General features: G+C 44.9%; 1 protein-coding gene across 1 annotated transcript in view; it reads right to left on the bottom strand.

Moving 5' to 3' along the window:
• Window positions 1-14,815, bottom strand: part of LOC101524850 (zinc finger protein 569-like) — a 103,126-nt gene extending 88,311 nt beyond the window's left edge. The window contains exons 1-2 of the mRNA XM_058668262.1: window positions 14,639-14,815; window positions 7,443-7,500 (exon numbers count right to left, since the gene is read on the bottom strand). Of these exons, the coding sequence (XP_058524245.1) occupies window positions 7,443-7,478 (36 nt within the window). The 5' untranslated portion in view covers window positions 7,479-7,500; window positions 14,639-14,815. The remainder of the gene's footprint in view (window positions 1-7,442; window positions 7,501-14,638) is intronic.
• Between the last annotated feature and the right edge of the window lie 766 nt (window positions 14,816-15,581).

Below are 15,581 nucleotides of genomic sequence, written 5' to 3'. Positions count from 1 at the left end.
ATTGGCGACTGTGGGATATAAGATGGCCATTCCACATCCCAAGGTTCTATTGTGGGGATTCTGGGAGTGGCTTCTCTCCTACATCCCACCATTCCAGACACAGGAAGAAGAACATTTGGAAACAATGGTCTCATCCACTTCCCCCTAATTCTCCATCCTTCCTAGCTTAATCAGCATCCACATGTGCATGCATGCTCCATTTTAAACTATATAAACATTATCAAAACAGAATTTTAAAAAGAACCATTAGAAATGAATTACTGTGATTCAAGACACATTCTATAGTATATATTTATGGCAACCAAAGCACACTCTTATTTGTAACTATACTTTCTATTGCTAATGAGAAAGAACCGCCCATCATCAGAGAAATACAGAAATCAAAAGTTTTCACTTTACATGGCCAACACCTGAGCTGTAACAACAAAAATATGAAATAAGCATCCTAAGTACTGATCTCCAAGTCTCACAAAAATAAGAAGCAAAGTGTAGGAGTAGAAAAAGGAAATTCAAAATAAAGATTAATGAAGAAATTAGAACTATATTCAGAAATACTGAAGATAAAGGAGGCATTCATTGTTCTTAAAAGGAGAACTAAATCAGTAAAACTTTTGCTAGATGAAGCAAAAAGTAGGCTCAAGTACATAACATCAAAAAGAAGAGAGACATAATAATTGATATCACAGAAGTACAGTGGATCAGGGCTGTCTGGACAAAGTGAGTTCTGCCACTGCTTGGGATATATTCTTCCCTTGTAGATCCCATCTTAAGTCCTGGCTGCTGCATTTTTTTCCCTCTCTCTTTCTATTTTTTTTTTAAATAAACATTTATCTACTTCTATTGGAAAGCCTGATAATTTAAAAAAAAAAAAAAGGGAAAGAGAGAGACAGATATGATGATCATGCATTGCCTGATTCATGCCCCAAGTGGCCACAACTGCCCAAGCTGAGCCAAATTGAAGCCAGGAGCCTGGAGCTTCTTCCAGGTCTCCCACACATGCAGGGTACCATGGCTTTGGGCCATCCTCCCCTGGTTTCCCATGCCACAATCAGGGAGCAGGATGAGAATTGTGGCCATCAGAATTAAAACCAGCACCTATATGGAATCCCAGCATGCGCAAGGCCAGGACTTTGCCCACTGTGGAGGCCCAGCTGCTTTATTTCTGATCCAGCTCCCTTCTAGTGCGTGTGGGAATGCAGAGGATGCTGCAAGTGCTTGATCCCCTGTACTGATCTGGGAGAACTGGGAAGAAGCTTCAATCTGGTCCTGCTTTAACCACTGTGGTCACTTGGAGAGGGATAAAACAGAAGGAAGATCTCTCTAACTCTCCCTCTTTCTCTATAGTTCTGCCTTGCAGATCGATAAAATAATTCTTAAAAGATTTTTTTTTTAAGATTTTATTATTATTGGAAAGCCGGATATACAGAGAGGAGGAGAGACAGAGAGGAAGATCTTCCATCCGATGTTTCACTCCCAAGTGAGTCGCAACAGGCCGGTACGTGCCAATCTGATGCCTGGACCAGGAACCTCTTCCAGGTCTCCCACGCGGGTGCAGGTTCCCAAAGCTTTGGGCCATCCTCTCCTGCTTTCCCAGGCCACAAGCAGGGAGCTGGTTGGGAAGTGGAGCTGCCAGGATTAGAACCGGTGCCCAAATGGGATCCCGGGGTTTTCAAGGCGAGGACTTTAGCTGCAAGACTACGCCGCTGGTCCCAAAAATTTTTTTAAATTGCAAAGTCAGATATACAGAGAGATGAAAAGACAGACAGGAAGATCTTCCGTCCGATGATTCACTCCCCAAGTGGTTGCAATGGCCAGCGCTGCACCAATCTGAAGCTAGGAGCCAGGAATCTCCTCCAGGTCTCCCACACGGGTGCAGTTTCCCAAGGCTTTGGGCTGTCCTTGACTGCATTTTTAGGCCACAAGCAGGGAGGCGGATGGACTGTGGCTTCAATGAAATTAGAACAGGTGCTATATTGGATCCCAGCATGTTCAAAGTGAGGACTTCAGCTGCTAGGCCACCACACCAGGCCTGATAAAATAAATCTTTACTGGAAAAACGGATGTGCAATGGATTGCTAGGGAGTATCAACTGTAGTTATAAACAAATAAATCATAAAAAGGGCTTAATTTCTGGATACTTAGCATTAGGCTACAAACTGAATGAAAAAGACATCAAAAAACTTGATGAAACAGGCAGTTAACAGTGAATCAGGAATAAATCTCTTCAAACTAAAGGTCAACACTAGGTGTCTTCACTACTAAATTCTACCAAATTAACATCACATTTTCTAGAATTACTATAAAATTAAGATGAAGGAAAGTATGCTAAGCATAATTATGCTAAGCCTAACAATACCTGGATTCCTTAACTAGACTGAATCAGCAATAGGACGATCTTAACTATGTCTGACGTTTAAAATAGGGGAAAAAAAGATGGAATTGCTCAGTAAAAGTCCAATCTCCATTGCTGTACAATTAGTTCTCTATATATTTACTTAATGCTTCTTCTGAAATAATTGCTTATAGTCCAAAAATCTAGTTCAAAACCATTGAAAAGTCATAGACAAACACATCTGATAAAATAGATGTAAAAGTCTTATCATAGGGCCCAGTGCGGTGGCCTTGTTGCTAAAGTCCTTGTATTGCATGCACCAGGATCCCATATGGTCACCGGTTAGAATCCAGCAGCCCAGGCTTCCCCATTTGGGGAGGAAACCATGAGACCTAAGGTTTTAATCTAATTCTCTCCTCCACTCTATATATCTGATTTTACAATAAATAAAATCTTTAATAAAAACATTCCTATTATACATATAAAATAAATGAGACATCACATCAATAAGCTCACATACAATAGCCACGGTGCACCTAAAGAATGTAGAAAATGGGCCAATAAATGAAAATCAACAACCAAATATTTCACATAAACAAGATGGACAAGCATCATTAAAATTATCTTATAGAAAGCACTCAATGAATTTCTACATTTATTTTGTAATAACATTTATGTAAGTTGAGGAAATCTACAAATATATAAATATATCCAAATATACCTCAGTTGAGGTACACAGAAATAGGTCTCAATAAAATAGTATCTATAGATAACAAACCTATAGCCATTACACAACTGAACACCAAAAAACCAAAAGCATTTCCTCTAAGATACGTAACCAAATTAGAATGACTACTTTTTATTGTTATGTAATATTCACACAAATAAAGTAGACAAGGAAGTAAAAGGCACAAATATATACTAAATGAGTATACTAAACAAGATAATAAATTACTTTTGAATCTAGATATCATTTGTTCATCCGATGTTATTATAGTGAAACCTAATGAATGCCAAGAGACTGCATTCAGTCATTAAAAACAACAAATTCTTATTTGTTACCAAATAGATGAACATGGATGTAGTGAAATAAAATAAGGCAAATGTAGAAAAAACTAACATGTTATCATATACAAATGTTAAAAAATAGCTGCAAACTTAGAATTGTGATTGCTACGGGTTGGTAAGAGTGAAGACCAGGGCTAGGAAGGAGGTAGAAAGGTAGCAAAGAGAAACAGAAGGAACAAGATCCAGTGTTCCTTCCCAGCGCATGGTGACTGCAGTTCACAATGATAAGGCAACTGGAACGGAGGACCCTGTCTGCTGTAAACACACACACACACACACACACACACACACACACACACACACACACACGGAAAGCCTGGGCACCTGGTTTACTCAGCTGATGCTGTGCATATAATTAAATAAAACATTGTACTCTATGATATTATTCAAATACAGGTTGATCAAACTCCACTGGATTTTTTTTTTTTTTAGAAATCAGAATCATCCCTTTACACTAAAATCTGTTAAAAAGATGTTAAACATCCCAGCTCTAGGCAGCTGTCTTTTTACACTGTACCTAGGTAAGTGTTACACAGGTGGGAGAAAATCAGCTAAGAGCTGGTGGGCATCCTGGGCCTGGCTAATGCCAAATATGTGTTAACTATATCAGTGTGTCATCATAGCTGCACATTCTTTTTCTCCTTTTCTTTTCTTTATTTTTTTAAGATATGTTGGAGGGACATCAGGACTGTGTTAATGGAGCTGCAGCAGCATGGTGGCTGCCAGGGGTACCTGAATCAGCCTGGACCCAATACTTGGAGCACTAGCAATAGCCATTGATGCCAAGTGCTGAATCCTGGGCTTGTTGGTAGCCAAAGCACCAACTGGCAGCAGGCTTCACCTGCTAGCTTCACCCAGGGGCGAGCTTTAGAGTCTTGGGGTGTGGAATTGTTACCTAGGGACATTCATGGATAAGTTCACTGTACATATAGGTAAGAACTGAATCCTGAGGGACACCCAGTGACAGGGCCAATGCGCTTGCAGGAAAATGAGGGGCCTGAGACATGGTAGTTTGCAGGGGAGAGACTAGAAGTACGGCATAGGTCAGACTGATACACCAGCCCATATGAGAGCCCTGAGTAGGGATTCTTAGTAAAGAATATTGCTGACCACCACATGCTAGTCCATGCAAAAGTTAGGGCTGGGGATCTGTCAGACAAGGCTAGATTCCACTGCCTGACTGAATGTTGGAACAGGAATGGGTCTGGTTAGGCAGGGCCATGACATCAGCATGAGAGAGAATCAGATCCAGGGGTAGATTCTGTGGGGGATATGTGGGCCTAAACCTGTGGAAATGCAAGTCCAACTGGTTAGCTCAAGAGCTGGGAGGGTGATGGGTTGAGCTAGGTGTGACCATAGAATCTGTCAACATTCACGGGTACTGACACTGAGAATGTCCAAGCTACAGCACCAGAATATGCATCCTAAAAGAAGGTGTGCAGTAGCCTGGGCAAGAACATTCATAAACTCTTACAAGGCCAAGATGGAGAGGCAGGCTATGCCGGGCAATGGCATGAGTGAGATCTGGGTCTGGGAGTAGGCAGAATGAAAGAACTTGGGAAACTCTCTTGCTGGGTCATAGCTCCTGCTGGTGAGCACATGATCCACTTCTGGGGATCAAGCAAGGTGGGCAGGTGAGCATGTTAGCTCCACCTGTTGGCAAACGTGTGGGCTGGCAGTGCAAAGGGGCAGATCAGGCAGGGCCAAGCAAATCTTAACTCACCAGCAAGTGCAGAAACCAGGCTGGAGCACGGGTCATTCCAGCTAGGATGTCACACCTAAAAGTGTTCATGGGCTAGGGATGGGAACAGACTGAGCAGGTCCAGGTTACAGTACCCACCAGCAAGTGCTGGGACTGCCCCGGCTCCAGCACTTGAAAGCAAAGGCCAAGACAGGTGAGGGACTATGCCAAGCTGGGTCAGAGAAACCATTGCAAAAAGCAAGATCTATGACTGTGAACAGGCCTGGCTGGGGAACTAAGGGTATACCCTGACTAGGTTGTGGTTCCTACTGGTAAGTGTGAGGGCCAGAGTAGGGGTTCTTACATGGCTGCAATTTATTTGGCACAAGTGTGGACTAAGTCTAATGTGTGCCAAACTGGACTAGACTCTAGCACCCACTGGTGCTCATGAGAACAAGGCTTAATGTAGGATTGACTAGGCTATATCTCTCACTGCTGAGCTATGTATGAACTGTGTCTGGGTGTGGACAATCCTGGGCTGGGCTGAAATACCCAACAGAAAAAAAACAGGATGGATTGAATGACAATCAGGAAAGGCCACTCTTCCAGCTAAGACAGGAGTTGGACAAAGTAGGGCTGGATCATGATCCCACTGATCTGGCATTGGGATAAGTTCTGAAGGAGGAGCTTGTGGATTTCCTCTGTTGGGACACAGTCCCTGCAGGTGAGAGCAAGAACCATGACAGGGAGCAGCCTAGACCAGGCCAGGTTATGGTACCCAAGGGCATACCTTTGGCTCAGGTCTGGGGCAAACCAGGCTGGGCCAGTTCATATCACCCACTGGCAAATCTGAGAGCCAGAATGGTATGTGGATCATGCTGAGTTGGGCCGCAACACCACACAATTCACATTAGGGATCGGACTGGCAGCTGGTTGGACTGGCTAAGCTGTAGCTCCCACCTAGGTGAGCTTGAACTGGGGGCAAGCTGAGCCAGGACACACTGTAGTACTCAATGGCAAATGCCAAGGTGAACTACGCTACGCCAGACTCGGCCACAGCACATAACCATCACAAATGAGACCCATGGGAAAGCAGGCAAACCCAGTAGGGGGCTGCAAGGAGCTCCCCCACTGAGCCACTACACCCAATGGTGAATGTGAGAGCTGGTACTTGGGTACACTACTTTGGGCAGCGATATAACATCTGTTGGCCTGCATGTTTAGTGGAACATGGAAAATCCAAGGTGGGCAGACTGTACCTACTGGTATGTGCATAAGCCAGAGTGGGTGAGGGTTGGGTTGGATGGGCTTTGCCACAGCATCACCTAGCAGATGATGGTTCTGGAGGAGGGAAACTCTTTCAAGTAAAACTACAGAAACACCTGCAGAGTGCGAGATCCAGGAATGGGAGAGAGCCCATGATAGACTGCAACACTCATTGGTTTGTATAGAAGAGAGGGCTGGAGACAGATTTGATCCAGCAATATCAACCACCAACATGTGCATAAGCTGATTTAGGTGATTGAATGTTCTGGACCCTCTGTTGGCATGCACACAAAAGAAGCAGGTCTGGGATCACATCAGATCAAGTTTCTTTGGGGATCCCCCCAACTGAATCACTGGATTCAGAACTCCAACCATGGAGAGAACTGCAGGTTCCATGGACTGATCATGGAGGGTATTTGTCAGAGCCAGGCCTCCTCAGTGGCTTCAATGGAGCAGTGAACAGCATATTCAGCTGCACATGGAGAATATGGCAATACATTCAGCCCACCATGCTGACACTCCCTTACACTGTTTTACTCATTGTAATAGTGCTGTCAATTTATTGTCAATATATCTCAGGGCAAATTGCAGTCATCTAGCGGCTATAGTTCTCACCTTGAACATGTCAGGATTCCATATGGATGCTAGTTCTGATCCCAGCAGCTACACTTCCCATCCAGCTCACTGCTCCTGGCCTGGGAAAGCAGTCAAGCATGGCCCAAACCCTTGGGACCCTGCACCCATGTAGAGGACCCAGAAGAGTATTTGGGCTCCTGGCTTCATTTTAGTGCAGCACGGGCCATTTCAGTACACCTGGAAATGGAGGATCTTCCTCTCTGTCTCTCCTCCTCTCTTTATATCTGACTTTGTAATAAAAATAAATAAATCTTTTTAAAGAATATATAAATCTTTAAATATATATATTTAAAACAGAAAACCTGGAGAGGAAGTTTCAATCAGCTTTGACAGTTCCAATGTTTAGTTATCAAAATTTTACCTTCTTTCTCTCACATGTTTTTCATTTTAGCTTAAAAACTATCATCATACTCCTCAAGTACAAGGTAAAGCAAGCTGAGAAGTAAACAAACAACTTACTGAAGGTGTGTTGGTGTTCTCCAGCCTGGGAAGCATGTAGCAGGCTGCAGGGCTACACCTGCAAGAGAAGGTGGAGACAGGGAGTTATGCATTGGTCTTGATTGTTCCTAGCCTCTTCAGTGGTTCCCACTGTGCTAAGCAACATTAACTTGGAGGCAGACACAGTGGCTGGAGAAATAAAATCCATCAGCTATCCTGGGCAAGAATAGTGGCTTACAAGTGCCAAAAAGGCATCCATGAAATAGTATCAATAATTTCAATAATTGGCAGTGATTAAAGTCAAGTAACCATCAGGTCAATGCAAACAATTGCTACTTCTTTAAAACTAATGTGACTGGGACTGGCACTGTAGCCTAGTGACTAAACTCCTCACCTTGCACATACAGGGATCCCATATGGATGCTGGTTTATATCCTGGCTGCTCTATTTCCCATCAAGCACCCTGCTTGTGGCCTGTGAAAGCAGTCAAGGACAGAATACCTTGTGAGCCTGCATTATATGGGAGACTCACCAGACGCTCTATTCCTAGCTTCTGCTTTGGCTCAGCTCCGGCCACTGTGGTGACCTGGGGAGTGAGGCAGCAGATGGAAGATCTTTCTGTCTCTGCTACTGTAAATCTGACTTTCCAATGAAAATTTTTAGCAAAATAAAAAAAACCATAATATTACTGCTAAGCACTAACTTATTTTTTCAGCTAGTATTGCTCACATTACATAATACCATAGAAAAAACCATTTTGTCATTGAAATGCATGCTTCTGAAAAATAACTGCATGGTATTAAGTACTTCAATGTTTCTACATTCAAAGTAATTTTGTGAATAACTATATATGAAAATTGAATAGAATATTTAATCTAGAGTTTCTTAGTAATTGTTCCAAAAGAAAATTCCTCAGTATTCAATGACACTTTCCAGTTCCTAAACCCTCAACAACACTTGACTTTGACATTTCATTTGCCTCAGCCCATAGGACATCCATAAATATGACAGCAACATAGTTTAAGAAATCTTTTATTTTACCTCATGAAACAGTTACATTATGGCAACAGCGAGAGAAAACATTAGATTTGAATGAGTGAATGTCATGATACAGGAAGCTGGGCTGCTGTTTTGGGTAGATCATATCTGATACCCAAATGCCTCTAGGTCAGCATGCCGGGCCCTGATTGTAATTTTTTTTTTTATTTTTTATTAATTCATTTAACAACCTATCCTTCAAAAGACAGGCACACTAATATTCCCTTTCCCCAAAAACTCTAGAGCTGAAACAATCACTGTAATTTATGTCACTGATGTGTGACCATCCCTAATGGTTACATTCATATTCAAATGCAAAATACCCCATACAGGAAAATCACATCCAATGTGGATTGGAGTTTGACATAGTAAAATAAACTTGGACATTCTGAAATGATTTATTGCATCCTTTTACGTGTTAAAAAACACCTAAGAACTCTGGGCCTGGAGGTTTAAACTTCCAGCAGCCAGGAGGCTGTTGGTGGGCTCCAGGATGGGGTGTCCTGCTCGGATTCTGACTCCAGCCACCATGTGCAAGTGGTGAGCTGTCCCCGGGCCTGCCTGGTTTCGGGGCTGCTTCCATCGGGATGAGTACACCAAGGGAGGAGGTCTCCATGACTGGATAGGTCCAGGGCCAACCTACCCCCTCGCATTGGGAGGTGAATGGGATTGGGGAAGGGCACAACCTTGGGCCTGGAGGTTTAAACTTCCAGCAGCTGGAAGGCTGTTGCTGGACTCCAGGATGGGGTGTCCTGCTCAGATCCCAAATTCAGCCACCATGCCACATAGTGAGCTGTGCCCGGGTGTCCAGGGCACCATTTTGTGCTGTTGTCAGAACCGTTGCTTAGGTAGCTCCAGGTTGATCCCACTGTGCTTCTGAGATCTGAGTCAAACCTAAAGATTCCCAATGGCAATAACTCTTCCTCTGAAGAAATTGTAATCACTTAACAATGCTGGTTGGTGAACACCAATTCATGAAAAAGCCAAGGCTTGGGGCTTGTCCAACAGGATATCCTTTGACCTGACATGATGATGGATCAGGAGACTGGTCACATTAGGCAGGGCCATAACATTAACTAGCACTCGAGAACCATAGCTGGGAGTAGATTCTGTACAGGATGTGTGGGTCACACCCTGTGGAAATTCTAGCCCCACTGGTAAGCCCAAGAGTTTGGGTGGTTTTGGACTAAGCTGGGTGTGATGAAGGAGCCTGCCATCAATCACAGGTAAAGGAACTCGCAACAGTCTGGACTGCTCAAGGCAGCAGCACCCGAATGTGCATCCTGAATAGGGTGTGGGGTGGACCGGGTTGCAACATTCACCAGCTCATATAAGGCCAAATGGAAGGCCAGACTGCGTCGGACACTGGAAGAAAACCCATTGGCATGTATGAGAACTGGTTCTGGGAGTGGATTAAGTGGAGGAACTTGGGAAACTCCCTTGGCGAGTCATAGCTCCCACTGATGAACATGTGGTCCAGACTTGGGGGTTGGACAAGCTGAACAAAGTAGCTCCAACAGTTGGCTAATGTGTCAATTGGTAATGGAATAGGATGTACTGGGCAAGACTGAGCAAACCTTAGCCTACAAGTGAAACTAGAGACCAGGATGCAACTCAGGTCATGCCAAGCTAGGATCTTGCACCTACTGGTCTACGTGAGTTAAGGACGCTAAGCCACAGTGTCTAAGGCAGAGGCCAAGACAAGTGAGGGACTGTGACAAGATGAGTCAGAGCAAACACTGGCAGGCGTGTGATCTACAGCCAGGAACAGGCCCACTGGGGAACTAAGGGGAGACCCTAATAACTGGGTTGAGGTTCCCACCAAGGGGTGCATGTGCTGGATTGGGGGTTATGTTCTAACTAGGAAACAGTTGTAGTCTCCCATGGCACTAGTGTGGACTGGGAGAGGATGCACCAGGCCAGGTCAGATCCCAACATTGTCTGGTGTCCTGGAGAACCAGGGTAGATGTGGAACTGACTAGGCTGGGTCTCAACTCCCTTCTGAGCCATGTGTGAGCTGTATGTGGGTATGGACGAGCCATGGCTGGGCTGAAACATCCAACAACAAGAACCAGAATGGGTTGAAGGCCAGCCAAGAAAAGCCACTGTTCCTACTAGGACAGGAGGTGAACTGAGTAGGGCTGGCTCACGGACCCCCTGGTATGAGCAAAATCTGGCATTGGCAGGGATTCTGAAGGAGGATCCTGGGCAACTCCTCTGGCAGGACACAGTCCCTGCACGTAAGCGCAAGAAGCATGATAGGAAACAGCCCAGAACAAGCTATGGAAAGTTTCCCACTGGCATACATTTGGCATGGGTCAGGGGCAGACCAGGCTGAATCAGTTCATGTCATCCACTGGCAAATCCGAACACCAGAACAGAGTGTGGGTTGAGCCAGGTTTGGTTGCGCCAAATACCAGTGCACAACAAGGAATGCCAGGGTGAGGTTGCCTGTAGTGGATATGACTGCAGCACCCAACCAACATGCGTGAGAACCAGGAAGAGAAGGAGCAGAGCCAGTGGGGGGGTTAAAGGGCTGGTCCCCTCACCAGACAGCTACCCCCACTGGAGAGTGTGGGTTGGGATGGGGGCAGACTAGACTAGGCAGGGCTACAACACCTGTGAGCCTCATGTGGACTAAATCAGGGAAAAGTCAGGCTGGACTGATTGTTCCTATTGGTGCAAGCATAAATCAGAGTGGGTGAGGGTTGTTTGGGGTTAGTCACAGCATCAGCTGGCAGAAGCTGGCACTGGGGGGCTAATTCTCTCAAATCAAATAACAGAATCACCTGTAGAGTGCATAATCCAGAAGTGAGAGAGACCCGGGAGGGAAATAGTGGGTTCCTCCCTCTCGGGTCGCTACTCCCACTGCAGAGCATGAAAACTAGGATGGGGGTTGTGGTGGCTAGACAGAGAGGCACTCAGCAACATCTGTGAGGGCTGGATGGTTGAGTTAGTTAGGTGGAACTAAGTTTTAACACCCATTGACAAGTACAAGAGCCAAATGGGATGTGGGACAGACTGGACTAGTCTGCTATACATACTAGCAAACCAGGGTAGGGGGCAGGCCTGGTGGGGGTTATTGTGGGTCTCTCCAACTAGGCTGCAGCTCCCACTGGTTGATGTGAGGGCCGAGTGTGTGCTGGGCAGAAGCAGGCTGGACTGTAACACCCTTTGGTTCCAGTGGAAATCAGGACTGAAAACAGAAGCAACCCAGCAATTGCAACCACCAGCTGATCGTGGTGATGGACTGTGCTGGGCCCTGTGCTTGCTAGAACATACAAGAATCTGGTCTGGGAATACCTCAAAGTTTCTTTGAAGATCTCCCCAATCGAACTGTTGGACTCAGAACCCTAGCCAAGAAAAGACAGAAGACAGAACAAGTCAATCAACCACCTCAGCTCTATGTTGGCAGCTAAATACTGGCAAAGAAGACTCTATGATGGACTATGCCAATCAGTGGATTCTTCAACAACCTCACCGAGCTGGGAGTGGCAAAACTGTCAGCGATTCATAACTGGTGAACTATTAAAAACACTTGAGCAGGCTCGGCAGCGTGGCCTAGTGGCTAAGGTCCTCGCCTTGATCCCCTATGGCCGCTGGTTCTAATCCCGGCAGCCCCACTTCCTCTCTATCTCTCCTCCTCTCAGTATATCTGACTTTGTAATAAAAATAAAATTAAAAAAGAAAAAAAGCAAAACACTTGAGCAAGTATCTCAGAGTATGCCCCACATCCGGGACTTGGGGTGGGTGGGAAACTGGGTGGGGCTTCTCCCTCAATATCCTCCTTTACCTCAGATACAAGAAGGAAACAATATGGACATAATAGTGTTACCCACTTCCCTATAGCCCCTGAACTTTTTTACCTTGATCAACTATGTCAAGATTGTCAACAATATAATAAAAGTAAATTAAAAAAAAAAACAAAGACCTAAGACCTCACCAGAAAATTTACAAATTGAACTCATTATTTTTCAATTATGAACATCACCACCACCAATTTTAAGCTATTTTTACCTTCTAAAACCTATTGGATTTGATCACAGTGGTAACGTTTCTGCTTGGAACCAACAAACACTAGAGTGCCTGGTTTGAATGCAAGCACCATGCCTGATTCCATCATTTCTGTGTGCACAAATCCACCACGGGGGTCCAGCGGCGGCATGGCCTAGGGGCTAAAGTCCTCGCCTTGAACATGCCGGGATCCCAAATGGGCGCCAGTTCTAATCCAAGCAGCTCCTTTCCATCCAGCTCCCTGCTTATGGCCTGGGAAAGCAGTCGAGGATGGCCCAAGACTTTGGGACCCTGCACCCACATGGGAGACCCGGAAGAGGTTCCAGGTTACCAGCTTTGGATCAACACAGCACCAGTCATTGCGGGTCACTTGGGGAGTGAATCATCGGACAGGAAGATCTCCCTCTCTGTCTCTCCTCTCTGTATATCTGACTTTGTAATAAAAATGAATAAATCTTTAAAAAAAATGGCATGGATGTTTGGTGCAGGTTTTCACACACAATTTTGAGGAACACATGCTTCTTCCCAATAATTCTAAATACAGCATCATATTATATGAAGGAACATCTCATAGAAGAACAAAGGAAAATACACACCGACTGACAGTAGTGAGTATGAGTTAATACAACAGGGCAACTACTCAGTCAGTGGGAACTGCTACTTAGCAATGTGATTAGAGATCTCAGTTAACACTACATGAAGATAAAGTCAAACCAAATCCTAGAGAAACACAAAATAATGTACATGGAGGAAATGTTAGACTGCAAACATTCTACCCTATCCATGCTTCATACACCATCAGAATTTATCCCCACTCTGTTGACATAATATTGTCCTACATTCAAAACAATTGCAATGAATTTGAACATGAGAAATGAAAAGCAACACAGGTACTGTTATCATATCAAAAATTAAAGCAAAGGCCAGAATTGTGGTATAATATGTAAAGCTGCCAACTGCAACACCAGCATCCCATATGGAATGAGCTGTTCCACTTCCACCCCAGCTCTCTGTTCATCTCCTGGGAAAAGCAGTGGAAGATCATCCAAGTGCCTGGGCCCTGATCACCCACATGCACGGCCTGGAGGAAACTGCAGGCTATTGGTCTCAGTTTGGTCCAACACTGGTTATTTTAGCCACCTGTGTAGTGAGCTAGCGGGTAGAAGATCTTTTTGTCTTTTTTTTTTTTAACATTCATTTATTTTTATTACAAAGACAGATATATATAGAGAGTAGGACAGACAGAAATATCTGCTGTCTGCTGATTCACTGCAAGTGGCTACAACTGCCGGCACTGTGCTAATCTGAAGTTAGGAGCCAGGGGCTCTTCTGGGTCTCCCATGGGAGTGCAGGGTCCCAAGGCCTTGGGCTGACCATAACTACTTTCCCAGGCCACAGGCACGGAGCTGGATGGGAAGCAGGGCTGAAAGGATTAGAAGCGGCGCCAAATGGGATCCCAGGGCGCTCAAGGCAAGACCTTTAGCAAGTAAGTCAAGGGGCCTGGGCCTTTCTCTTACTTGAACTCTCACTTGAACATAAACAAATAAAAGATTAAAAAAAGAAAGAAAGAAAAGAAACAAAGACTTTTTAAAGATCTATTTACCATATCACTTAAAAATATCAGTTTAAGAAATCACAAACATCAATTATCAGACAGTATTCGGACTTGTTCACCTTTGGGGATGGAGGATCAAAGAGACCGAGACTTAAAATGACAAAGGAGTTTTTCAAATAGCTTGTCTACAAGGTCGCTGTGCCACCCCAGGCCTCTGCCAAGCACAGCGCCAGCACCACATGCTGCCCCTCAACCTTGCAGCAAAACTCGGAGGAAAACAAGGCTGTTGGTTCTAACTGCTGGAGTCTGTGCTGCTCTGGTGTCAGCAACAAGAAAACTGCCCCAGACCCTTAGGAGGAGCTTCACTGAGGCCTGAGCTGGGGGCTTCAGATGCTGTGGCTCAAATCAAGACCTCTAAACAATAAAAAGGAAACCCTGCCCAACCGAAAGGTCGAACTGTCCCAGGCACTCCCCCCTCCTCACTGCACAATGGGTTCAACTGGGAGGCCTAGTGTTCAAGGTCAGTGCTGCAGAGTGAGGACCCCAAGGTCCCCCTCCTGGCCCCCGCCCGCCCGCTCCGGGGCCTCAGGAGATGCTCTCACACACTCACCCTTCCCAGCTTCTGATGAGTCAGGGGTCCTGCAGAGGCTCCTGCGGGGAGGGAGCTCACAGGGCAGCACTGGCTCAGCCACCTGCGCCTCTCCACCAGCACAACCAGCAACGCGGCTATGGCGGCGCCCACAACAACCTCCCGCCTGCTGCCACAGGGCTACCTGGACGCGCCTGATTGGACAGACCTTGACTATGCATGACGTCACAATGCGCAACCAATCACAGTCACAAAGGGCACTCAGGTAGGATTCTGGAGGGAGGGGGATTAAAGGGGATGGAGGGTGGGGCTTCACCTCAGGCTGGAAGGGGCCTCCTCTCTTGCAGGTTGAGCCTTGCAACACCAGGGGCCGCTGTCGCCTCTCACATTAGTCCACCTCCTGGCCTCTCCTTTCCTCTCTGCTTCAGGTTCAAGTCTGGAAACCCAGAAACAGATCTCAGGTGTCTCAAATGCACCTCACTGAATGTTCAAGAGATTGTGGGACTTTTTTTTCTTTGCATTTCCTTTTTTTCCATTAGTTCATTCAAACTTTTAAAATGCCCAACTGGACTATGCTTGAAAATACATAAATTAATCTTTCCAATCTCATTTCTGCTGCTCATGTTCATTTCCTGGTTTGTGTTTTTATTTATTTTTTGGTTTTTTTTGAATGGAAAAATAAGTTTATTTTTGTACAAAAGAAATTATGCAGAACTTTTCATAATACTTATTTTTTTTATGAACATTTTAAAGTCCAATTGATTAAAAGATTCTTTTGTTCCAAAAGAAAAAACATTTACCTCATTTTCTGGAACCTTTTCCGAGTATTCTGGTAACTTTTGTTTTTAATAATTTATTATTTTTACTTCATTAATTACATTCTATTATGTGACACAGTTACATAGGTACTTGCCTTTTCCCCACCCTTCCCCAAACCCTCCCACCATGGTGGATTCCTCCACCT

The sequence above is a fragment of the Ochotona princeps genome, chromosome 8 (assembly GCF_030435755.1).
Source record: "Ochotona princeps isolate mOchPri1 chromosome 8, mOchPri1.hap1, whole genome shotgun sequence".
Classification (NCBI taxonomy): Eukaryota; Metazoa; Chordata; class Mammalia; order Lagomorpha; family Ochotonidae; genus Ochotona; species Ochotona princeps.
This window is presented reverse-complemented; position numbering and strand designations above follow the sequence as displayed.